The 26,575-nt window shown below is 36.3% G+C and overlaps 1 protein-coding gene across 1 annotated transcript in view; it reads left to right on the top strand.

The window, feature by feature from the left end:
- hip1rb (huntingtin interacting protein 1 related b) overlaps positions 1–26,575 on the top strand; it is a 36,790-nt gene that overhangs the window by 2,477 nt on the left and 7,738 nt on the right. Inside the window, exons 2-28 of the mRNA XM_084115046.1 lie at positions 7,494–7,557; positions 9,419–9,561; positions 10,558–10,614; positions 10,734–10,820; positions 11,947–12,023; positions 13,867–13,928; positions 14,185–14,325; positions 14,684–14,741; positions 16,383–16,458; positions 16,587–16,745; positions 16,941–16,993; positions 17,152–17,224; positions 18,486–18,669; positions 18,749–18,837; positions 19,054–19,170; positions 19,254–19,355; positions 19,557–19,751; positions 21,116–21,263; positions 21,376–21,462; positions 21,561–21,668; positions 22,555–22,691; positions 24,618–24,728; positions 25,049–25,107; positions 25,226–25,256; positions 25,886–25,948; positions 26,230–26,330; positions 26,440–26,545. Of these exons, the coding sequence (XP_083971172.1) occupies positions 7,494–7,557; positions 9,419–9,561; positions 10,558–10,614; positions 10,734–10,820; positions 11,947–12,023; positions 13,867–13,928; positions 14,185–14,325; positions 14,684–14,741; positions 16,383–16,458; positions 16,587–16,745; positions 16,941–16,993; positions 17,152–17,224; positions 18,486–18,669; positions 18,749–18,837; positions 19,054–19,170; positions 19,254–19,355; positions 19,557–19,751; positions 21,116–21,263; positions 21,376–21,462; positions 21,561–21,668; positions 22,555–22,691; positions 24,618–24,728; positions 25,049–25,107; positions 25,226–25,256; positions 25,886–25,948; positions 26,230–26,330; positions 26,440–26,545 (2,688 nt within the window). The remainder of the gene's footprint in view (positions 1–7,493; positions 7,558–9,418; positions 9,562–10,557; positions 10,615–10,733; positions 10,821–11,946; positions 12,024–13,866; positions 13,929–14,184; positions 14,326–14,683; positions 14,742–16,382; positions 16,459–16,586; positions 16,746–16,940; positions 16,994–17,151; positions 17,225–18,485; positions 18,670–18,748; positions 18,838–19,053; positions 19,171–19,253; positions 19,356–19,556; positions 19,752–21,115; positions 21,264–21,375; positions 21,463–21,560; positions 21,669–22,554; positions 22,692–24,617; positions 24,729–25,048; positions 25,108–25,225; positions 25,257–25,885; positions 25,949–26,229; positions 26,331–26,439; positions 26,546–26,575) is intronic.

Genomic DNA, 26,575 nt, shown 5'->3' with positions numbered 1-26,575 from the left:
TCTAAGGCCCAGTTGTTCAAAAGAAATGTAATCAGATTTTGGTTTTCGGACTGGCTCAAATCTTGAAAATGGGTTGTTCAAAAGAAAAAAAGTCTTCTGAAATTGGATTAGATCACGTAATCCAATCTTAGTTTTGATCTGGATCAAACCCTCAGTAAGTGTTGTTCAAAACTCTTTAGTAAGATTGGAACACTTTTGATCGCAAAAATCTGGATTATCCTGATCCCAACAGAAGGATTCAGGATTAATTTAAGGCACAAAATGTAAAACTGGGTCAAAAATGGCAATGTTTGTATTTATTTAGTAAATGTACACATTTGAATATTTTGCACTTCATTTGTTTAAACATAGCTGTAGGCCATCTATTAAGCATTGCAGTAAAGCAAAGTTAAAAACAACTGAGATTGTGTCCCCATAAAATTATCCAGCTTTCAAAAATAATGATGAGATGAACCAGTCCGAGGTAGTTTCTAGCAATTGCACCCCTTATTGCGTATATATTTATTAATTTGGTGTGGGTCAGATGAGCGGCCTAACCGTTTAAAATAAATTGCAAATAGATGGTGGTGTTTATATCATATAAAGGGCTAGTTCACCCAAAATGACAATTCTATCATCATTTACTCAACCATATGTTGTTCCAAACCTGTATGAGCTGAACACAAAATATATTTTAAAGAATGTTGGTAACCAAACAGTTGATGTTGGTAGCCATTGACTTCCATAGTATTTATTTCTACTGTCTACTGGTTACAATGGCTACTGTCAACTGTCTGGTTACCAACAGAAGAAAGAAACTCATACATGTTTGTAACAACCTGAGGGTAAGTAAATGATGATAGAATTTTCATTTTGGGTGAACTATTCCTTTAAGTGTGCTGCTTTCAGTCTCTTCAATTAAAAAAACATGACCTATAGCTAGTAGCCAACATTATGATATGTAGTCCCATTTAGAGCTCTGGAAATAGGGATTTGGTAAAGTTTGTATCTAGATCAGGGTGATCCGGTCCAGAATTTCTTTAAAAAACCAGCTCAAAAGTAATAAGAATTACCTGGATAGCAAAATATGACGTTTCCCAATCTAGATCCAGATTAAAGTTTTTGAAAAACTGGGAATGAAAAAATGAAAGAAAGTCATTGGAACAACATGAGAGTGAGGGTGTTAACAGACCTTTCATTTTTAATGGAACTGTTCGTTTAAATGCTCACACAAAACGGCAGAAACGATCTCACACAAAAGCTCAATGTTCTTTTCTCACTGACTGGTCAACTATGCCACATAGTTCTTTCTGTTTACTTTGCAGCCCTGTGTGTTTTGCGTCAGTCTGCTGTAAGCTCTCGCGTGAGTTGGGTCGCCCTGCATTGGCAAATGTTGCCAAGCAACCTATTGCCTTTGTGTTATCTCTCTGTAAAGCGAGTCTGCAGAGGTGGTGAGTATATGTCAGCCTACCGCAGGGATGTCCTTGCACGATAAAACATATGCCAAATGAATATGTGAGGGATCCTCTGTGGTGACCTCTAGCGGGAGCTGACGGAAGTGAGAGAGAGAGAGAGAGAGAGATCGTAGGGATGTCCTTGCTTCAGGAGTGTGTGCAGAGGAAGTTACCTTGAAAGAACAGTGTATTGTACACTGCTGACGTGCTGAGCTTTTGTTGGTAACCAGACTGTTGACTGTAGCCATTGACTTCCGTAGTATTTTTTTCCTACTATGAAAGTACCTACCAACATTCTTTACATTACCTTTTGTGTTCAACAGAAGAAAGAAACTCATACAGGTTTGGAACAGCTTGAGGGTGAGAAAGTGATGACAGTTTTTGGGTGAGCTATCCCTTTAATATTGTAGCAGTGCTACTGAAGAGGATATTCACACACAATCCCTAAAACATAACAACAAACCACAACTATGACAACAAAAAATATGGTACAAGAGGCCAAACATATTACACGTTATGGTTGCCAAACAACATAGTACATTAAAATAGATTGTACTCAGATTGTGTGTGTGTCAGCATATTTTATAATGGCTTTGGATGTGGCTAATCAAACGAGAAATGAAAATGTATGAAAATCTGAAGTTGTCTGTCAGTACGTAACGTTTTACCAGTGTTCTTGTACCTCAGTTTCACACAGTCGTCCTTTCTTATTAAGTAGGTAGGTTATAGAATGCCATTCTATTCACTGAGAGCAGGAAGGGCAAACTCAGTTCTGGCTCAGGTTTCCTTCAGTCTTGAGAGTTTAGCCGCCTCTATTTGGTGACACAAAAAGACAGTGGGCAAAATGAGAAGCATGTGAAACAAAGTCTTCCGGGGACAGTTTTTTGCTCTGCTAATGGCCAAATAGAGTTAAATTTCATGCTCTGGAATTGTTTTATGTAAAACGTATCCATCTTTTCCATTTTAATGGTTTAATTAAATTAAAGAGGTCATATATTTTAACCTATCCTTTTACAAAGTCTTGATTTTGATTTTGTAGAATAGGTTTTCATACTTGAATGTTCAAAAAACACATTATTTTTCACAGATTTTTCATTATTGCAGCACCTTTATTCCTAGACTGTAGACTCTGGTCGCTGGACCAGTGGGTTGTGATTGGCCATCCGCTTTGCCGTGCCCCTTACCCTAACCACGAGTGTCAACACACTACTAATGTAGGTCAGCCAGGCCTTGCCCTTTCTTTTTTCTTTGCATATGCCTTGGTTAGGAATTATTTAAATGAGGAATAATATGACATGTTCATTCCCAGAAGAAAACTTTCAGGGTGTTTCAGGGAGTGCCCACTGATATAGAGAATAACTCCCTTTGGAGTGACTTTGTGCTTTGTGACTTTGCAGAACTACAGTAAATAAAGTTAAAAATGTAAAAAAGCATAATCGGTCCTCTTTAATTCATTAAAACAACATGTCAATTGAATTCATAAAGTTTAATTTAATCAATATTTTAAAATCCAATCAATGAAAATATAACAATTCATTTAAATGAACATTTTATTATACAATAGTAAGATATTTCTATCATATTTTCTTTAAGTTAACCAGACTTTTGTGAAGACTTCTGTGCAATAATTACTGACGCTAGTCTATATCATGATTTGAAAGTCCTAGTCCAAATCCGAAATTTGCCAAATCCCATGCTATACAGTAAATTCCATTTATATGCCTGAATTCTAGGCATATCTGCTTTTGTTTTTCTGCACTGTGGAAATCATAGGGCCCTAATTATCTGATTGTTTTAACACATTATGTTAGAAGAACTGTCAGTGATCTCTTTTAATGAGTTGCATGCTTAGTTTCTTTCAGTGGACCTTCATGGAGTTAGTGTTAGTGAGACTCACATGTAGTGGTTAGTGGCTTTCTTTGGTTTTAGATTTCTTTTATGCTCGTAGGGGTATGCGATATTGACACAAAAAAAATATCTCGATATTTTCTGCCATTTTGTTGATTACAATAATTGTGTCTTTGTGCTGGTACCTTGGCTGGTTTAGGCCCATCGTGGACAGCTAAGTCAAGTCAAGTAACCTTTATTTATATAGCGCTTTATACAGATTGTTTCAAAGCAGCGGAACTGTTGATTCAGTTCTGTTCTATAGTTCTGTTATAACAACTCTCCGAGTGTTTGCTATGGTAATGGGTTTGACAATGATTGGTCTTGGTGAAATATATCTACTACGCTGCTGCTGCTGTTATTGCTGCTGCAGAGAAAGTACGGGACTTGCTACTGCCAATACAATCCCGACACTCTGCTGTGAGCAAGTAAGACATGCTGCTGCTGTACAATATAGCGTACATGAATTACCCATAGCAGATACAGGTGGAGCTGGGGAAGGTGGAGGGTTTCTGAAAGCGTGCTGCACTGCTAATGCAAATTGCTAATTGCTAATAACTTTAGCTAAAAATTGCTAATAACACTACACTGCAAATGCTATCCGGCACATTCTCACCTCTGAAAGGCTATCCCATTTCAAATGGGATTTATAGCTTGGTGGTTTTTACAACCATAAGCTTCACAATGCTGTGATATTTTCTATGAAAATTAATTGATTTGTTAATGTGAAGAACAGCGTCAAGTTAACTGTTCCAAGATGGCGGACGCATCAACGTGTCTGGAGTGGTCGAATGTGGCATCTATCTACGTATTAATATCTATGATAAAACCTGCCAGTTTAAACCAATGTGACAAGATGGGGTGGTGTATCGTTTCCATTGCACCGGCTCTTTACTTAAAGTCCGTGGGAACCGTAAGTTGCAACCGACTTTACTTCAGTGTTGTGACGTATTTCCTAATGAAACTGACATCATTGGTAACAATCCTCCACTATCTTTCCTGTGATGGCGCTTAAATATCATTCTCTGCATCTGTTTGGTGCAGCTGTGCATCATCGCACTCCATGTGCTGTAAAAACAGTGTATTTCGTGATGTGCTGGGGAAAGCTCCCTTATCACACAGACCTGATTCTCTGATTCAAAATGAGAAGCAGGACCGCTCGCATCCTGGAAGTTTCTAAATATATATATCATAATCACACTTCTGTCATCTCTCAATGATATTCTTAAACTATGTAAAATCCACACAGTTTAACAAACCCATTAGTAGTAGTATTTCTGCTGTAGCTCGTATCATAGTTTCTCATGCTTACTGTAGATTATTGCAAAGACTCGTGGTTATGTTATATATAATGTGTTCTTGGAAATAAATTATGTCTTAAATAATTTCTTATGTATATTATTTTAATATGTCAGGATAAATTATTACAGGATAATCCAGATTTTTGGGATCAAAAGTGTTCCAATCTTACTAAAGAGTTTTGAGCAACACTTACTGAGGGTTTGATCCGGATCAAGACTAAGATTGGATTACGTGATCTAATCCAATTTCAGAAGATTTTTTTTTCTTTTGAACAACCCATTTTCAAGATTTGAGCCAGTCCGAAAACCAAAATCTGATTACATTTCTTTTGAACAACTGGGCCTTAGAGACAGCCTGATAAAAGTTGCACTGAAAGTGGATGGTGACTGACGCTGGCAGTTTAACCATGGAGGGAAGAACCCCCCAAAACGGGGTCTATCATGAAAGTTAGCCAATAGGAAGACCATCTGTCTAAGATAGTGTGCCAGCGTTTGGCACCTAACCAACCCAATTCCTCGGGCTGACATGCTTTGTTCTGCACAATCTGCTCTTTGTGCTGTCCATTGCCTTCATTTTGTTCGCCCAGATTTGGGGCCAACAAGCACAATCTCACTTGCACATTAATGAGCCACAGACCAACATTCAAAGGAATGCACATTCAATTCTGTGCTTCTGTTTTGTGATTTTGTAAAACATCTTCCAAACTCAAGATTAAGTTGTCAACATTTTATTTTATTATATACACCATGGCCTAGCCGAGAAATCATTCACTGATTCACAAAGAGAATTTATAATATAATGTCAATAATTTATTCTTTCATTTTCAAGTAAGTATGTAAGACTTTAAGAATTATTAAATTAATGTAATGAAGATAATTGTTATTTCTAGTAGTAGCATTTGCGCATTGTTAGTGAGCCAGTGATAAAGAGTGGTTATTTTATTAGTGGTAAAGATATTTTCTTCAATATTTTCTTGTTTTAAAACATACAATGTGCAGCTTTAAATTATACCTTTTGCCACGCAAAGGTTTATCTAGTGTAAAATTCCATCCGTAAATTGGATTATATTTAATTTTGAGAAAACATCATTTTTCTGCAGTTCCACAGCACGTCATGTGACGCCTGATCCCAGAACCAAAGATGTGTTCACGGCTTGTTGGAATTACTTGTAGAACTTATATTTACAACTTGTAAACTCTACCGCTACAACTTGTACCACATAGCGCTGCAATGTGATGAAACTCTCAAAATGGCAGCAGTAAAAAGCAGTTATCTAGGAATATTTCTGTTTAATAATTCCTATAATTGACTATTGTTAATGTCTTAATAATGTGAAAATAATGTGAAAATTAACAGAAGACATAGAATACAGTTTAATGTAGCTAGCTTAGAGTTACTAATGTCTTAAATAAGGTAAATAAACTTAAGGCATTTGCATAACTGTATACTTGCATTACTTGCATTGTGGTTGTGGTACACATTGTGGCGCTAATATTTATGTTTAATTCAGTTTTTGAAAGGAAAGAAAACAAGGCTGTGAGGGATGGAAGTACAGTGAGCCACAGACCAACATTCAATGAGTTCAATGTTCAATGGATTATACTGTTGTTTAACAACAGACCGATTGTTCAGCTGGCATAACGTCTTTCCAAAAAAGTAGACAAACACATCATAAAACAGTTTTGAAAGTTGTAAGTTGTGAAAATTACATGACCTAGGACGTTTATAGGGTGCGTGCCATTGTAAAGACTGTAAGGGCAAATTCCAAACAGCGTTTTTGCACCCTTGAAGGGCACTTCGGGAAGGGGACGCCATTTGTAGGGGTGTTCCAAATGAAAGTGAAGGACTGAATAGCGGAGTCTGTTAGCGGAGGATACTGTCTATGGGAACATGCGATGGTCACTTCAAGGAAGTCATTTAATCGTTTATGGTGGTGACCCAGGGCGATAAGTTTTTTTCAGGATTCTTTGATGAATAGAAGGTTCAAAAGAACAGCATTTATTTGAAATAGAATCTTTTGCAGTATTATAAATGTCTTTACTGTCACTTTTGATCAATTTAATACAGAAGCCCTGAACCACAAGAAAGAAATTAATAAATATTTTTCCCATTTTCCCATTTTTCGAGAATAAAGTCGAAACATTTTGAGATTAAAGTCAAAACATTACGAGAATAAAGTCAAAATTATGAGAAGTCTTCCGTATAATTTTTGTGTGTCGTCACGAGCGCATTTCTTTACAAAAAAATAAATAAATAAATAAATAAATAAGAACTTCTACGGAAGAAGAACTTCTTCGTTATTTTGACTTATTCTCGAATTTTTACGACTTTATTCTCAAAATATTTCGACTTTAATCTCGAAATATTTCGACTTTAATCTTGAAATGCTAGAATTATTATTATTTTATTTTTTTACGTTGTGGTTCAGGGCTTCCGTAATTTAATGCATCCTTGCTGAATAAAAGAATCAATTGTTTCATTTCTTTCCAAAAAAAAAAAAAAATTCTTACTGACCCCAAACTTTTGAACGGTTGTGTATAATGTTACAAAAGTTTTATATTTCATAAAATTTACAGAACTGTTTTCAACATTGATAATAATCTGAAATGTTTCTCACTTCGGATTGGAATTTGCCCTGTCATTCGCCCTGATTGGAAGTCTGTCCCTCACAGCCTAATGTGAGCCTTCACATAATTATAGAACCTTCACATAACAAGACACCATGCCTAATGTTTTTAGTTTACTGTTTTTGTTTTTATTTCACAGGGAGACCTTGAAAATTCACTTTGAAAGGACATGAGGATGAATAAATAATGACATAATTTAAAGAAACTTGCATAGTAATTTTTTTTGTTTCTCTCTCCTTTTTAGCTCAGCAGTATCAGTAAGGCCATCAATTCCACAGAGACGCCGCTGAAGGAGAAACATGCACGCAGTATCCTTAATTCAGACATCTATTTATTATTGTTTATTCAACTATTATCGTACCAGATACAGTAGGTCAACTGAACCCTTCGCTACAGGATAAGGAGTAGAACTGCAATCCGGTCTGAAGTTCTGTTAATATGGGTTTAAAAGTGTTTAAAATAGTTTCAAACTTTGCTGTCTGATAATGCTGTTAATGCTGGTCATATCATTGAGTGTGTTGAGACGCACATTCTTAAACCGATGATACTTAATAAGCTGACATCATGCGTGGTCATATAAACACATTGAAGCGTTTTCCTTTATTGGTGTAATAAACTGATCGACAGAGCTAGATTTTTGACCATTACCTCGATTTCACCCAGCATGTAAACACCTTAACCTGTTCTGGCAGTTTATTGAAGTGTGCATGTGACAGGAAAACGCCCAAGAGGCTGCTCACTGCAGAGCAAATAGGTGGAGCTTACGTCTAGCTCCTCCTCACTAGACGTCCAGCAGGGATGAGCGAATGTAATCTGGGCCTAATGGGTGGAGCTAGAATATCCAACCACATCCTAACCCTACCCACAACTCTATCCCTCCACCCCATTAGACGTCCAGAGAGGTGGAGCTGGATGTCATCTGACTTTGCAGTGAGCACCACTTATACACCATATACAGCAGATTTAAGCGCATCCAGCCACAGCGAATGTTTTGCAGTAGGGGAGGAGAAATATATCGCAAACTCCGACTTTTTGTTGACCCAAGAAATACACTGCCCAGCCAAAAAAAAGTCACTGTTTGGATTTAAATAGGCAAATGTTGAAATAGTCTATGATTGGATCATTATTGCAATTATTATTATGTTTCTAGCATGTTACATGTTTGGCAACAGTTCCTCTAACCCTAATTGGTGGAGTGTGTAGTTTTTCATTTCTTAAACAACCATGTAGGAAGACACGTCATGGCCATATTCCAGAATGACAATGTCAAGATTCATCAGGCTCAGATTGTGAAAGAATGGTTGGGAGGAGCATGAAGAATCATTTTCACACATGAATTGATGCACCTCTGAGTCCAGACCTTAAATTCATTGAAAGTATTTGGGATGTGCTGGAGGAGACTTTACAGAGTGTTGGACTCTAGCATTGTCAATACAAGATCTTGACCAAAAAATGATGCACCTCTTGATAGAAATAAATGTTGTGATGTTATTTCCATGTTATTTATAGCGACTCTTTTTTTGGCCAGGCAGTCTATAAAAAAATATGTTCTCATCTCGTTCAGCCAAAGTACAAGTGGTACATTTGTAGAAACTTCAAATAAGTTTGACATTTTGAAATACTCTGGGGGTTTTAATGTTTTATTTAAGGTTTTATACCGCTTTACAGGGGGGAAACATGAATGAAATGTACTTGACATCAGCAGTTCCTATATCAAAATCCTAACGAATAGATAATTATCAAAGTCATCTTACAAAATCATCATACATGGTATGCAGCAAGCTTTTCTTGTGATCTTGCTAATCCTCATGTGTACAGGACCAGGTACTTTTCATATATATATATATAATATAATATAATATAATATAATATAATATAATATATATATATATATATATATACAACACCGAAATGCAACTGTTTGCCATAGTTATTGTGTAGCAAACATTACCTAATCTAGCATCCAATCAGTGCTAATAATCAATTTGAACATGGATACCATACTGGTGTGAAAGTTATGACATCATCGCAAGTCTACATATCAGTCTTGAAACAGTTAGACAGCAGGCTTTCCCTTAGTTTGATGAATTGTGATATTACATAAAACAGTTTATTAGTGTGATATGATAATCAATTGTGTTGAGATCTTTTCCTTAAAGGCATGAACAGGGATTATTTTGGGAACCCACAGAGAGAAGGGGGCCTATACCTTCTGGTCATATGCTGTTGGTCTGCCTTTGCCAAGCAGCGCCATCCTTAGCTGGAAGTTCTCCCATGTGTTACACAAAATCTTGCGTGATGGTCACCGAAATGTAAGCATGCTTTCATGTAAATTTTGTTGATATTATCTGTTCAAATACACTTTTATTCATCTATTTTTGAGCACAGATGCATGCGATTCCAAATTCAGTTCTCTTTCACAGCTTATTGCGCTTGCATGGTCAAATACACACACAATTGTCAAAGTGCACATCGTGTGGAGTATTTAAACACAATCTGCTATGTCCTACGCGAACGTTAACAGTTAGGAGAAAATCAGATGTGTAACAGTATATTAGATCCGTGCATTCATTCTTAAAGGGACAGCAGCCTCATAAACTGCTGCCATCCGTTTCATTAATGTTAATAAAAAATCACAAAAAATCATTTGGCTGAATCAATTTTGTATTTTTAATATGAATCAATTTATATTTAATTCATAGAGCGAAGACTATACAGTGTTTTATTTTTACATTTGATTGTTCGATTTCTGTACTTCTTACTGCATGTTAAATAAACCTAGGCTACTGTACCTGAAAAACTTGTAAAATTAAATTAAATTTGTTAAATTATTGTGTTCAGGTATTTGTCTTGTTTTAAATTAGCATCTTTGTTCCTATTTTTAATATAAAAAATAAAATAAAATTGCCTGCGTTGCTTTATTACAAAAGATTGCCAGTCATGTGTGTAATGATTGCAGTCAGCTTAATGATAATATTGGGTTGACTAAAATGGGAAGAAAACAAAATAAATGTCAAGGTTCACATTTAATTCAGTGTGATTTATTTCCGTCAAATAGGAAAAGTGACACGAAACAGTAAACTAGAATCAAATCTATGCATATATTGAATCGAAATTTGATTCAAAATCAAGAATCGATTTAATGAGGCACCAAAAGATTCCCACCCCTATCGTTTTAGAAACATTTTCGTATTTCTTGAATATATTCATTTAAATTACAATGAAAAATCAAAGTATGTGTGCATTGTCTAATGTCTTTTGTTCTTTGAGCAGACTGTATTGTTTATTGTCTTATTCATTCTTACCAGAGCTTACAAGACTGCATGAGACACTACAGCAACATTGCTGAGACGGGGTTAATGTGGGTAAGTCAATGTTCCTCCATAAAATCCCTAATCTCAACATTCAGAAAAAAGGAAACTTTCTTTTTGACAGGTTTGACTGAATAATGTAATGGTTTATTGTCAATAATTTCCATCTTCAGAATAACACACGAGACAGACATGGGTATGCACAGCTGGTTTCTCTACATTCCAAACTCCTCTGCACCAAGATTGAGTTCCACACAAAGGTAAATTTTGATATATTCACATTGAGCCCATACTATATTTTCCACATTTGACAGGCATTATTTTAGGCCAGTGGTTCTTAGCCTTTTTGACTTCAAGGCTCTCTTTTGTATGAGACAATATTCAAAGGCCCTCCAACCAGATCTCATGAATAAATGTAACTATTTTTTACGATTTCATATGAAAACGTATGAATAAAGTCCACCCATAAGCAAATCAAACAGAAATGTATCCATGACATTGTACAAATGCATACGAATTAACCACCAATTTGCCAAAACTTTTGAATTGCGATGAGAGTGTGTTGGGCCTCTTGTTGTAACTCTGCAAAGCTTTGGCATATTGACACCAAACTTTTCACTGTCACCTCACACTGACCACAACACACTCATCTGGTAACATTAGTCAAAAGGGATAAGCATTTAAATCATATTATTAGTGATTGTATTTATGATTTTTCAGCTATTTTGACTTATATCATGTAAAAATGTTTTTAATTACTCTTTGTTGCAGTTAGTCTGATGCTCCCAGACATGCTTGTATAACTCATTATGCCTTTTTATGCTTGGCCCTATTGGTTGCTGCTTGCAGCTATATTTTCATTTACAATTATTTATATATCTACATTTAAAAACTCATTGGGGCCCCTTTTGGAGGTTTGACGAGGCCCCCGAATGGGCCCCAGTCCCCTGGTTGAGAATTACTGATTTAAATCATTTATATAAGTGTACCTTAGTTTACTCAGAAGAATTACACTTAAAATGTGAAAAGGCTGTTCTTAAATATGGTGTAATCTTTTAAGTTTTGCCATATGATGAAAATGTAATTTAAATTGATAAACCATACACTTGACATCTCCAGCAAATATAAAGGGAGCACTATTTGCATTAAATGCCAATGGTGACAGTTTAAAAATAGGAAAAAGCACTTTTTTGTCTTTTTCCTTTCTCATTAACATGATAGGGAATGGTGTCTTGTTATGAGCCAAATGCTCATGTGAATAACTTTTGTGCATTTTTTTATTTGGATTTCTATCCCAATTTCACCAAGTAGCACTATGGATTCCAGTGTGAACAAAGGGATGGTCCTACTCAGTTTAAATGAAGTTTCTCTGTGCTCTCTTTGCAGCATTCTGAAATTCCAGCCAGTCTAGAGGTCTCAGATGAACTCCTGGAGCGTACAGCGGGAACAGACATCAATAACGTGTATGTGGAATTCCAATTACTCTAAATTTATTTCTTCCGTATTATATCTCTGCAACAATAGCTTTTCAGACTTTGCGCCACAGGACCCCTACATTAGGTCTCCAATTATTATTGGTACTCAATTATTAATAGACTAATGGTTCTTTTTGTGGAAATTGTGATACAGTTTTTTCAGGATTCTTTGATGAATGGGAAATTTAAAAGAACACCATTTATTTGAAATGGAAATCTTTTGTTAAATTCAAAATTTCATTACTGTCACTTTAGATCAATGTAATGCCTCCTTGCTAAATGAAAGTATTCATTTTTCTTTTCTTTTCTTTTCTTTTCTTTTCTTTTTTTCTTACTTACCCCAACATTTAGAATGGTGGTGTATCATGGTTTCCACAAAAAACATCAAGCAGTGCAACCTTGATAATCGTAGGAGTGTTTATTGAGCACCAGATCAGCATATTAGAATGATTTCTGAAGGATCATGTGACACTGAAGACTGGAGTAATGATGCTGCAAAATTCAGCTTTGCATCACATGAATACATGGCATTTTAAAATACTTTACAATAGAAAATAGTTATTTTAAATTGTAGTAATATTTACTGTCTTTTTGATCAAACAAATACAGCCTGGCTGAGCAGAAGAGACTTCTCTCAAAAACAAATCTTAATTATTCCAAACTTTTAACTGATAATATATATATATATATATATATATATATATATATATATATATATATATATATATATATATATATATATATATATATATAAACGCTTCAAACATTAAGAATAATGGTGTCAATATGATGGTGTCAATGTGAAGTTCTTCTATGGCTTATTGCTGGCCTAACAAGTGAAAGCACTTTACTAGATTAAAATGACAAGCTACTCCCTCTCACTCCAAATACATTTTAGATGGATTTAAAAGAGAAACATTATGATTTATTGACAGCTTTGTTTGGACACTGAGGACCCAAGAGCAAAGTTAGTTAACCTTTATTGAATGATAAAGTCAAATAAATAATAGAAATAATAAAAACGAAACATATTGTAAAATATGCTGGCTAATGTAGATGTGCACCAGGTAATTTTGAGAGATTTTGAGGCCCGTGATGGAATGTCCCACATGGCGTACATAATGATGTTAGCCATGTGGGACATTCCATTCTATCTAGATGACAAGAGTAGTAGCTAAAAAAAATAGCGTATTCTTGTGCATATCAGAAAAAAAAATTATAATAGCTTAAAAATAGCAAAATAATGTTTCCATGTTGCTTTTAGTGTAAGCCAATCACATGGCAGCAACTCAATCCATTTAGGCATGTAGTCATGGTCAAGACAGTCTGCTGAAGTTCAAACCGAGCATTAGAATGCGGAAGAAATGTGATTTAAGTGACTTTGAACGTGGCATGGTCGTTGGTGCTAGACAGGCTGGTCTGAATATTTCAGAAACTGCTGATCTACTGGGATTTTAACTCACAGTCTTTACCTCTAATTTGGCGTAAACAACATGAACGCATGAATCCATCCTACCATCCTGAAAGCATGGGCCCAGATCTCAGCTTTGGGATGTGGTGGAATGGGAGATTTGCATCATGGATGTGCAGCTGACAAATCTGCAGCAACTGTGTGATGCTATCAGGTCAATATGGACCAAAATCTCTGAGGAATGTTTTCAGCACCTTGTTAAATCAATGCCACGAATAACTAGGGCAGTTCTGCAGAAGGCAAAAGGGGGTCCGACCCGGCACTAGCTAGGTGTACCTATTAAAGTGGCCGGTGAGTGTATGTTATCTTACTTTAACATGTTAACTTCTAAAAGGGTTTTGTCTCTGATTCCTGCTTCAGGTTCCAGCTCACAGTGGAGGTGTTTGATTACATGGACACAGAGCTTCGATTAGCAGAAGCTGGTGAGTGTTCAGATTATGGTGTTGTCCCAAAAAAAGGTTTTCTGACTTTGCAAATGTGGTTATAAAACTTTCTGGCAAGCCAAAATCAACCTTATTATAGAAGTATAAGAAGTTAATGTTGGATATTGTAGTCTCCTACTTTTAGTTTGGTTTTGATTGTGTCATGGAGGTTACTGTCTTTTGAGTTTGACATACATGAAAAAACCTGCATAATCTGGTGCGAGGTTATTTTACTCTGTATTCTTTATATTCATAGTGCTCCGCCAGCTCAACATGTCCATTGCTATCTCCACACTGACGTCAAGCCAGTGTAAACTTGCACCGCTCATCCAAGTCATCCAGGACTGCAGTCACCTGTACCACTACACCGTCAAACTGCTCTTCAAACTGCACGCCTGTAAGAGCTCGAGTGCTGCTGTGGCTCCATCATGCATCCAACACTAATTCTACTGATAAAAGCGGATCGACAAAGAAAATAGTTGTAAATGTCTTAGTCAAATCATAATTATGCTTCTTAAAAGCTTACCAATGGGGCAGTTAAGTCATGTTGGCATTTCTACTTTGTCTTTTTATACATTCATAGGACCAATTTATTATCTTAGTTTTCAAAATTACCAAATGTAATTTGTAAATCAAAACCAGCTAATAATACTCACATTGTGACTTTAACATTAATGCATTTCTAATAAATGCTGAAACTGCACCCTAATTTCACTTCTGGAGCTGGTTGTTGATACTGGTTGTTATGTTGACAGGTTTACCAGCTGACACACTCCAGGGACACCGCGAACGTTTCCATGAACAGTTCCAGAGGTACATTTAATCATTTTCATACTAGATTGTTTTAGACATTGTGTCTGTAGCATTCTGTATTCACCATATGATTCAACGAAAATGCTTGAGCTTTTAAGTGTACAACATTTATTTTAACATAGCAGTGAGGGGGCATATTTCCATGTCTTTAATCACTGTGTTTTTAGGAAATGGGAAAGTAAATGTTACATGTGGCTAAAATCATTCAATTTGTGGTTGATTTAAACAGCTGTCACTTCAAGTTCACTCAAAAATGTTATTTCTGTGATCATTTACTCTGAAAGTTAACTGAAAGTGAAAGAAAGTGAAAGTTTTATTTTTTGCCATTTGTACTTATACCGCAATACAGGTACATAGGAATTTTTGTAGCAAAGCTCTTTGAGTCAGCATTAAGATACAATACATAAAAGGAAAATACATCAGAAAGAGTCAACATAAAAGACCACCTAACAAACTACACACAATAAATAGACTACACACAGTGAATGAACTACACACTATGAGTAGACTCTTTAAAAACAATTAACAAAGAGCAGCACAAAACCTGTCAAGCATACTCACATACTAAGATTTTTGCTTAAAATTAAACTTTAAATAACGTTATTGCACATTTGATTCAATTTAGTTAAAAAGGAAGACCTTCCCAAGATAATACGTATTATACTCACCTTCATGTTGTTTTGAACCTGTATGTTTTTCCTTCTATGTATAAAATGCTTATTCCCAAGTATTCTGAAGCCAAACTATAGCATTGTGTAAGAAACAGACAGGAATTTATGGTTTCATTCACAGTAAATAGAAATCCGTCTTAGCTCTCCTTTTTATGCTCTTAAGGAAAGTAGCAATTTCTGATTTTTTTTAAGAAATTCTTTTGAGTCTTCTTTTTTTTCTAACAATATTTTATTGGTCAACATTATGAAGGCAAAGTATGAACAGTAATTTGGATTTTACCATTACAAAAACAAGAACCAATCAATCATCAACAAAACATACACACATACATATTCATAAATACATATGTTATACAGTACTTACATGCACATAAAAAAACACCTTACACCTCCAGGTACGGATACAGCAATAGCATCTTAAATTGTTTACATATTCTCATTATCTATCATTTTCATAATTTTTTTTTCAATACATTCTAAAAAGTGATAAAACCAAAATATACAAAGATATTTTTGAACAGAAGATTATCAGTGAATAATGATTTAAATTTCTCATACAAAGAATGGCTTCAGAATATTTATGTAGCGCACAAGTTGTATTTATGATCATATTATAGTCCTTTTTTAAATTACTTTTTGAAGCAATATCCGCTATCCATACTGTCCACGCCACTGCTCCTCTTAATGGATGGGTTTCTTTTGTAATTTTCTCTGGCTCAGTCAGACAGTGGTGGGCAGAGGTGGGTGGAATGAGAAAATGATCACTATATTTTTTACTGTTTAAACCAAATCAACCCAACAAATTATGAAAATGACTGTATCTACTTGTAACACATTTTCCTTGATAGAGTAATAGAGTTATATTTACATATTACCTCAATGATTTTTAAAGAATCCCATGGAGATTTTATTTTCTTGTACAGTTTATATGATTATTAATTATCATTATGATGATGATTATATTTTTTAGCCTCCAAACATTCCTCAATAAAGCACGAGATATGCTATACTTCAAAAGGCTCATCCAAATACCTAGACTGCCTGATGTAAGTAAACTATCTTTTAATTCCGTTCAACTTATTGAAACATAATGCTGACAAGGAATAAGGATATATTTGTAAGTGTGATACATAAGTTTCTTATTAAGTATTTTCCTTTCTTTTTTTTATTGAAGTCTCCACCCAACTTTCTCCGGGCCTCTGCTCTGGCTGAGCATGTTAAACCCATGGTTGTCATCCCAGATGAAGAGGAGCTTGAGGAGCCTGAAGAGGATGAACCCGAGCCTCTGATAGATGTTAGCGAAGCACAGCCTGTCATGGCATCTCAGCCAACGGTACTTAAAGCAGAAACTAATGAGCATGATCATATAGATAGGGTGATAAATAAAACATTAATTGTGTTGGCACATAGACTTTTTTGTGGATTGTCAAATGTTGGAGCTTTATAGAAAATTTAGCATGATCCATTCTTGAATTTCTCGGCTCTGATTTATTTAGCTTCTTAAATGTCTCCTGTTTTGTTTTTTAAGAGTGATATATTTGACCAGGCCTTTGGACCGCCTAATAATGGATTTGATGATAGGTAGGTTATTCTTGATAATCATACCATAATAATTTGTTTTTATAGGGAATTATGAAAGAGACATTTATGAAAATGTCAGAAAGTTAATATTTTAAAGACACTCTGTATGTCTACAAGTATGTACCTGTACTGTACTCTGTACTTCTTCTGTAACACAGGGACCTCCAAATTGAACACCTGAAACGAGAAATTGAAATGCTGCAAGCTGAGCTTGAGAAGATCAAAGGAGAGGTGAGACACTGTCCGTATCATTTTCAAGCATTTAAACCTTTGAAATTGGAATAAAGTTTTTGAGATGAAACAAGACTCCAGACTAACATCTGAGAACAGTGGCACCTAGACTTGCCACGATATCATCATTTTCAAACCGGTATGGTACCATGTATAAATGACCCCTGCGGTGTGGTTCAAAGGAGTAGCGCTGTTTCGTTCTGCTTTTGGAGTGTGTGCCATTTGATGTTTCTCATATACAACAGATATGACAGTCCTTATCAGTTGAGCAACTTGATAGTGGCACCAGCAGGAAAAAAGGTCGCAAAATGTGACCATTTATTCACAGTTTAGAGCCCTGTAAAATGATACTGGCTGTTTTTTCCTTCATGCTTCAGCCAAACAGCAAGTCCACACAGCTAAATTTATATCGGTTCAGATTTTGTTTACATTTGTATTGGAAAAATTCTCATATTCCAGCTAATTTTGTCAGCAACAACTAGACGGGATTCTCAACTCTGGCCCTCGAGGTCCACTTTCCTACAGAGATAAGCTCCAACCTTGATCAAACTCATCTTCCTATAACTTTCTAGTAATCCTAAAGACCTTGATCAGCTTGTTCAGGTGTGTTTGATTAGGGTTGGAGCAAAAACCCTGCAGGAAAGTGGACCTCGAGGGTCAGAGTTGAGAACCTCTGAACTAGACCAAGAATTGCTATGCCTGCTACTTATGCGATTTCAGAAATCCTATAAGATCATTACAAATCACACTGTATGACATGGATCTAATAAACTTGGGTACGACCTGTATGTAGACTGTACGATGATGACACCTATTGAATCGTAGACTAAGATGCAAGTGGTGAACAAATAGAGCAAGATGAATCGCACTTTGGCAATTGTGGTTTTTATGTGCGCTAAAAAAAGTGGAGAAAAGGAGAATATGGACTAGAGGAAAGTGGCCAACTTGGCATTTCAATTTTGCAAATGAAGCTCGAGTGTGCAATGTGTACCGGGCATTGCTCAGACTTGATGTTTCTAAACACCATCCTAAACCAATTAAGTAACAGTTTCAAACAATGATATGTCTATATGATTTGTTTGCAACTTTTGCATCCTTTTTAAAGCTTGAAAGCGAGCCACTATTCACAGCCATTGAATCGGGCAACGTTACTGGAATATTCATCAACATTTCTCCTTTTGTGCATTGGAATATGTGCTATAATCTCAACATTGTGGGTTTTTTTCTGTCCCTTTCACCCGTATTCTACTCTTCCGTTCAGGCTCAACGCTATATCACACAGCTCAAGTCGCAGATCAACATTCTTGAGGCAGAACTGGAGGAGCAGCGCGTACAGAAGCAGCGCACCCTGGTGGAGAATGAGCAGCTACGCATGGAGCTAGAGACCGTCCGCCGCCGCAACACTGAACATGAGAGCGCACAGAGCAACTTTTTTGAGGCAGAAAGTGAGTTTGTGCAAGCATGCAAATAGATATTCTTAAACGAAAATATGGCAGCTGATGCTGATGACTTTCTCACTCATAGAAAAATCCCAAGCAACAGAGTTGCGTTATAATAAACTGAAGGAAAAACATGCTGAACTGGTTGCCAACCATGCTGAACTCCTACGAAAGGTATGACAAAGAATACAGTGTACCTATGTGTGTATGCGATCACAGAGATATTACTTGCCTTAGTTTGCATTTGTTTCTAATAACTTGATATTCTGTTTTCTGGAAATCTGAATAAATCAACTGGTATATGCCTTTATTACATAGAATTTTTGTACATTTGCATATGTGCATGTTTAAAGGATATGCAGTTGTGAATGTGTCCTTTATCTTTTATAGAGTGCGGACACAGTAAAGATGTTGTCAGCCACACACCAGACTCAAGAGGAAATTGAACGAACTAAGCAACAGTTATCCTTTGAGGTAGATAGAGTCAGACAAGAATCAGACATGAAGGTAAGTGTGCACACAAGTCTTCCTTCACTTGAACTGTAAAAGCACCCAAGGACTGATTTTAAGACGTCATCTTGTTGCTTTAGATTGAAGAACAAAAGTTTGAAATGGATAAGCTGAGAAGGGAGCTTGATGCGAAGAATGCAGAGATCCAAAAAGTCAAGATTTCATTGCAGACCTCTGAGATGGTATAGTATCTAGTATTAACATAACTTTCAGGATGCCTTTCCTTAGCTCATTGGCTTGCACCATCAGCCAATGAATTACTGTTATACAGGCTTCAGACAGTTGACAGGTTTTCCCATAGTGTCAGTTACTGAATGAGTGTCTGAGGTTACTGAATGTGTAAATAAAGTCAATATTTTTTTTATTTTCTGTGTTTCATTCAGTCAGGAGAACAGATGAACAGCTCCATGGCTGCACTTCTGGCAGAAAAGGAAAGGCTAACACAGTCTATGAGCAAGAAAGATTCCGAGCTGTCCTCCCTAAAGAAGGAAGCGCAGCTGAAAGAGTCTTCTCTACAGCAGGAGCGAGACAAGACCATCAAGGAGCTGGGAGAACTACAAGGCAAACTCAAAGAGAAGGTAGGGTTATGGGTTATGCTAATGAAGAAGACTTGTGGCAAATTCACTGCATTTTTTTTTTTTTTTTTGCAAGTCATTGTATAGAGCATGGACACTATTGACCGCCCACTCAGAACACCTTAGCAACCCAGAACACCACTGAAACCATTTAGCAACTGCCCACAAAACCCAAGCAACTGCATCTATTTATCTACCTATTGTAACGCGTGTTATATGCTAACTTCACAGTTCTTACCCAGTGCAGTTCCGTGGGTTCTTGGTTTTGTTCTGGTGATCACAACACTTGTTTTATTGAACATTTGGAGGCGAACATCATGAATTGGCCACGGCTGATTAAAGAGTGTGTCTCATCTCTCTCTCTATCACAAATGCCGCCAGACTTTTCTCTCCTGCAATCTAAATCGTGGGGTGCTGTTCTCGTGATATTATCCCCCAAATCCTATATACAGTTGTAGAACATTATTTATAACCTTAAATTTCACTCCTCATGCTATCTATTAGATAAATGTAAATTAATGTAATCCGGACGTACTACATTCGCCATGTTGGCATTATCATGTGACCTACCAGCATCAAATGTGTCGCTTCACCACCATTCACAAATCCTCTCCCATGGCCTCATGGGATAGTAAGTGCCCATCGTATGCTCACTTCAGAATCTCAGTGGAAGAAGTAGGTCGTCCGGGTACTTTTCCTTCATTAGTACTGTGAATTCGGACATACTTCTTTTGTCACATACTGTTTTTTGCCTACTATATAGTAGGGATGTATGCGATTTCAGATGCAGCCACAGCCTCCGAATGGCGGCCATGTTTCTCAAGACACACTACTAACACTGCATGCAAATTCTGAAGACAATCGGACCAACAGTTCTTTAGTTAGAGACAATTTAATGTTTTGTTGTATTATAATGCCACCAAATGGCATCTCCAAGTTTCATAACAATACATCAGTGTTTTTGTAAATAATACTATTGTACTGCAATATTCAAAATGGCCTACTCACAAAATGCTTGACATGGGAAAATTGTGTATCGATCATTTTGGTACAGTATGATGCACTGAATCTATCGAGTCCAGTCTCATGATTTTTGGTCGAACTATTTGGAAGTTATAACTAAGCAACAAATGTAATAATTTATAGCAATGTATCCCTTTGGTTTGGCACGGATACATGTACTGTTGCAGCCAACGCCACTACGTGAATGTGGAATTTTCTCCATATTCGTTTTGTGGTATTAAATTTAACAATTAATTTTAATGAATATCCAATATTAAAATTCCTGACCCCTATTTTGGGGGCACTAGCTTTATACACATATACCAGCACTGTGCTAAAGTAACGTTTGCGCTATGTGTCTGTAGTCGAGTCATGAGGAGCAGCTGCAGCAGAAGTTGTTGGAAGAGCAGTTTACACTTCTGCAGGCGACAGTCACTGAGGCTGAGAACATCATTCAGGACGCTGTCGCTACACTGGACGACCCCCTGCACATCAGCTGTTCCAGCTCCCCAGGTACTGCCACTCATCCCAAAAAAACGTTTTATCTAACGAGTATTTGCATTTTTTATGAGCTGGATGATCTGCATGATTTTAATAAAACAATCCTCAAATTGACTGTCACTAGATTACCTCATTACCCGAGCTGAGGCCACGCTGAGCTCCATTGATAATGTGCAGACGGGCCACTCTGAGTATGTGAAGAGTATGAGGGGTATGTTCTGTCTCTCACTCCCTCACCATTTGTGTATATGTTTGCATATTCTTTATTCATGCTTGAATGTTATTTCCTGTTTACTGTTTTTGGTTCAGATGCTGGGGGTCTGGTTAGGGCTCTTACTAAGTTTTCTCATCTTGCTGCTGACACAATAACCAATGGAAGTGCAACGGCACACATGGCCCCCACTGACGACGCTGACCGTAAGAGCACACACTTATAAAGCTTGCTCTTTGTGGAAAACACTGACATAAGCACAACCCCACAGCTGTGTTAACATGGATTATGATTTTATTTATGTGCAATTTACTGTTTTGTTATGTGAAGACGAATTTATGTTTTTGGACGAAACTGACAAAACCTGTCAAAAACATGTTCAGGTGACATTTCACTCAAAATCAAATTCATAATTAATATATTAGAGAAAATAATGCCTATTTTTGCAGCATAACATTTCATGACAATTAGGCATATCCTCCCAAACTCATTACTGTATTGAAATAATTATGTAATTCTCATTTATTGAAAAATGAAAAATTTACTATTTAAATTATACTAATTGAATTAATAATTGTATTAGGGCTTGCTGATGCAATCATATATCAAGGTATCATAAGTCATAATTGATATCAACGTTTCAGGTTATTGTCAATATTTTAATTGGTTGATATGTTAATTCATATAATTTCCCTTTTATTTGCTGCCAATATGGATTTAATTTATTGTAATGGATTTAAGTTATTGTACGGTATTGAGATGTATTGAATCATTCTATATGTCATGGGGTGTATCATTTTGTAAGGTAGTTGGACTTTTTGCCTTATTTTATTTATTATATATATATATAGTATATATAGTATAGTGTATAGTATATAGTATTGTAGACTTAAAAGTAGAGTTGAGAGAGGTGGAGTTGGACAGGAGATAAAAGAGGTCGGACTCAAAACTGGGTTCTGATGAGCCAACAGCTCTTAGGTACTAGTGGGGTGAAATGTGAACCTAGGTATATTTTCATGAGATTTGCTCTTGTAGAACTGCCTACGATGTAACTTTGTGTCAGCTTATGTGTGTATGCGTGTTTATTTATAGGTCTGACCGATCACTGTAAGAGTTGTGCCACCCAGAGCCTGCAGTATCTTAGGAAACTCAAGTCAAAATCAACTGTAAAGGGGGCTGATCCCACCTCGATTCAAGCTGCGGTGCAGAAGATTCTTAGAATAGCACAGGTGAGGAGTTGCAAAGCACACACACACTATTCCAAAACAGAGTGAGCTGCTTTGCTGTCTATATAGGCAGCTACTTTCAGCATCATTCTTACTGAAATTGAACACACTACATAGGCAGTAGTTTTCTTGAAGCGGTCATGACATGAGAAATCAAATTTGCCTTGATCTTTTGACAATAAGAGGTCTTTGTACAATTAAAACATCCTATAAGTTTCACAGCTTAAAACCTCCTCATTATAAATAAAGCAATGATTTAATCAAGCTCCAAAAACGTCTCCTTTGGATATTGTGGGTTTTGTGACATCACACGACTTCCTCCAGAGCAAGACATCAATGAATAGCTTTACATCACCGCACCATAGGCCCTGCTCAGTGCTCACTGGCATTCAGTCTCTTAACAGCTGATATTTACCTACACTGGGTGTGAGTGTCGCATTGCGTCAAACGCAAATAGAACCCATTATAATCACTGACGCTGTCAGTGATTATAGATTTCAAATTGAAGAGTGAAAGAACGTTTGCTTTGATGTGTCTAGTTTAAACAGCTCATCTGCGTCTCTGTACAGACTTCAGAAAGGATATTTTAATGGCGTCCCGGATCGCATCAGAGGATTATATATTTGTTCGTAGCATTTAGTTTTGGCACAGTGTAATGGAGAATTCGCTAAGAAAATTGTTGAAAAATGAAGCAGCCAACTGTATTGAATCTGACAGTAGCTGCATCACAAATCTTAAGTAAATGATTTCATAATGCTTTTAAAAGCATGACTGTAAATGACAATTTTTGAAATTCGACGATATCGCAGATTTTGTTTTTGTTTTTGACCTGAGGGAGGGGTTCTAGCAGACCAATCACAACGCTTGCGATCTGCGTAGAATTGACGACGTGTTGTTACATTTTGCATGCCAAAAGAGAGGTGCATGTCAGGCTACGCCATAGGCTACGGATTCTACACACAGCCTATGACGTAGCTACGGCGTAGGTTCGACACAGAAGTATAAATCAGCCTTAATGGTTAGAGAGTCAGACTGGTAACCCGACGGTTGCGGGTTTGATTCTCAATACCGGCAGGAAACGGCTGAGGTGCCCTTGAGCAAGGTACCTAACCCCCAATCGCTCCCCAGGTGCCAAAGCAAAATGGCTGCCCACTGCTCCAGGTGTGTGCACTAACTTGGATGGGTTAATGCAGAGGACAAATTCCGAGTATGGGTTACCATACCTTACCATGGCCTTCACATTTCACTTATATACTTGTATATACTTATATACTATCTTTATTAACATTATAAATGAACCTCAAGGAACATATTAAAATATTTTTAAAAATCTATGTCATGACCCCTTTAAGAGTCACACAATTGTGTCATATCACACAAATAGTGCAGCACATCCAAAGTGAGCAATACAGAAAGTTAGCAATACAGTACTCTAATGAACACTAAAAACAGCACACACAAATATTGGGTAAATTTGTTTTCATTATTTCATTTCATAGATATACTACAGCAAACTGATAAATGTATAGCTCTATTTATAATTCACATTCAACGTACGAGCTTGTTGCAGTGCATTGTGTATTAATTGATTAAATATCATTCTTCCTTCTGTTCATTTATTGAAACAATGCCTTAATTATTTTTACACTGATTTGTATTTATTAGATGAATAATTTTTCTACCTCACATTAATGATTGCATTGTTAATGACATATATTATTTACGGTCTGAAGGCTGACAAATATTGAGATAATTTGTTTTAGCTATACCCCCCAACTCAATACACAGTACTTTATATACATATTTAAATGCTCACAAAATTAATATCTCAGTCATTCTTTTACTCCAACTTTTCTCTGCTTGTTTCACTCTTTGTTTTTTCTTGTCCCTCTATATCTTGTATTATTTATTTCCTTTTCCTTTTTTCAGGATCTGAGGCCAAAAGGAATAGATGTTGGTAAGGACGAGCTGGGCGACATGGTGGATAAAGAAATGGCTGCTACCTCTGCGGCTATTGAGGAGGCTGTTAGGAGAATAGATGTGAGTAAAAAGGGTACAGAGTCATTTATTAGTCACAGAAACACTCGGCTATCTTAAGCATCTGCTGTAAAACATTCCTGACATATAATAACTTCTTATTGCAGCTTAGTGTCCAGCTATGAACCACAGACGTGTTTACAGCCCTGTTATAAATAATATCTTTATGAAGTGTTATGTTAGTATTTGTGTTGATACTGGGTCACAGAGGAGCATATTTTGTTCGTATTCACATTAATTTTAAGATTTTGTTATTGAGGCATTAAGGTTATTATATATTTTGCTTTTGTTTTGATCTTGATTTTAATTGTTTGGCTGTCTAGGAAATGATGAGTCAGACCAGGAAGGACACAACAGGAGTCAAACTGGAGGTCAATGAAAGGTCTGTGATTTGTATGCCTGTAACCAGTTGATTTGTTGAGACCTATAAAGTGTCACTCGTTTAATATACAGCATGTTTCCATTTATATGCATTTTCTCTTTTCATATTTTTCTCTCAGGATCCTAAATAGCTGCACTGACCTTATGAAGGTAAGATTAGAACTTATGGAATTATAGATGCTGGAACCACTATATATTGGAACTGGAAAATTTGAGTTCTATTTACTTCAGTAGATAGTAGTTTCCATCCACCTATTTTTATGCAAATGTGGGGGTATCGCAGGGGTATCTAGCAACATATAGAAACTTTCAAGCAGGCTTTAGCTACTTTCCATTGAAAGTTGTCAACATTGCACAGTGGATCCCCGATTGCAGCAACTTACATTTTTATTACAGGTATTTTCCCAGGAAGTGACGATTTTGTTTTCTTAAAACTATGCTTGTTATTTTGTGTGCAAATATTTTATGCTATATTACAATTTTGCGCAGAAGTAAAATTTGCAACTTTGATTGGAAACATAGCTAGTGATGTGAATAAAACATACTTGTTCTATCTGTTGAGTACTTTATTTTAAGGTGTCCTTGTTGCTGTGTAATTACACAAATTAGAACTGAGTGATACTAATTAACCACATGTACTTACTATAGGGTTAGTGTTTGTAAATATGCATAATTGAATGTTATTACAATAGTAAGTACATGTAACATATAACAAGGACACTGTTAAATGAAGTTACTGTGTTTAATTTATATATTATTCGAATGTTAATATCCTGCAGGCAATTCGTCTTCTGGTGTTGGCATCCACAGACCTGCAAAAGGAGATTGTGGAGAGTGGAAAGGTAAAGTGTTACAATTAGTATTAATATTATTATCCTTGTCATTATTGTTTTATACTTAAGTTATCCTTGGTGGCCTAAATTGTACCTTAAAGTTAGTTTTAGTCTGTATTATCAAATGGAAAGTTTTAAATCCTAAAAATATTAAGTCTGTTTCTGATATTATGCATTTTGTGCACGTTTAATTTCTAAAGAGAAATCCTCAAAGTTTCAGTAGAATTGATATACATGTGATTGTTGTGTGTGTGTTACCTGAGAGATCCCTCAACATGCATTCTTTCTAGGGCGCAGCTTCGGTGAAAGAGTTTTATGCTCGTAACTCTCGCTGGACAGAGGGTCTTATTTCTGCCTCCAAAGCTGTGGGATGGGGCGCAACACAGATGGTGTATGTATTTTTGCTACATGTCCGAGAGTTATAATACATCTTATGATACAATTTTTTTTTTTTATGAAAACTGTTTTGTTAACGAATGTGTGCTTTCCCTTTCCAACAGTGATTCTGCTGATAAAGTGGTGTTGCACACTGGGAAGTATGAGGAGTTGATCGTCTGCTCTCACGAGATCGCTGCTAGCACTGCACAGCTTGTTGCCGCCTCCAAGGTGACACTTTTATATCATATATATATATAT

Source organism: Abramis brama (assembly GCF_963993115.1).
Source record: "Abramis brama genome assembly, chromosome: 5".
In the NCBI taxonomy this organism is placed as follows: domain Eukaryota; kingdom Metazoa; phylum Chordata; class Actinopteri; order Cypriniformes; family Leuciscidae; genus Abramis; species Abramis brama.
This window is presented reverse-complemented; position numbering and strand designations above follow the sequence as displayed.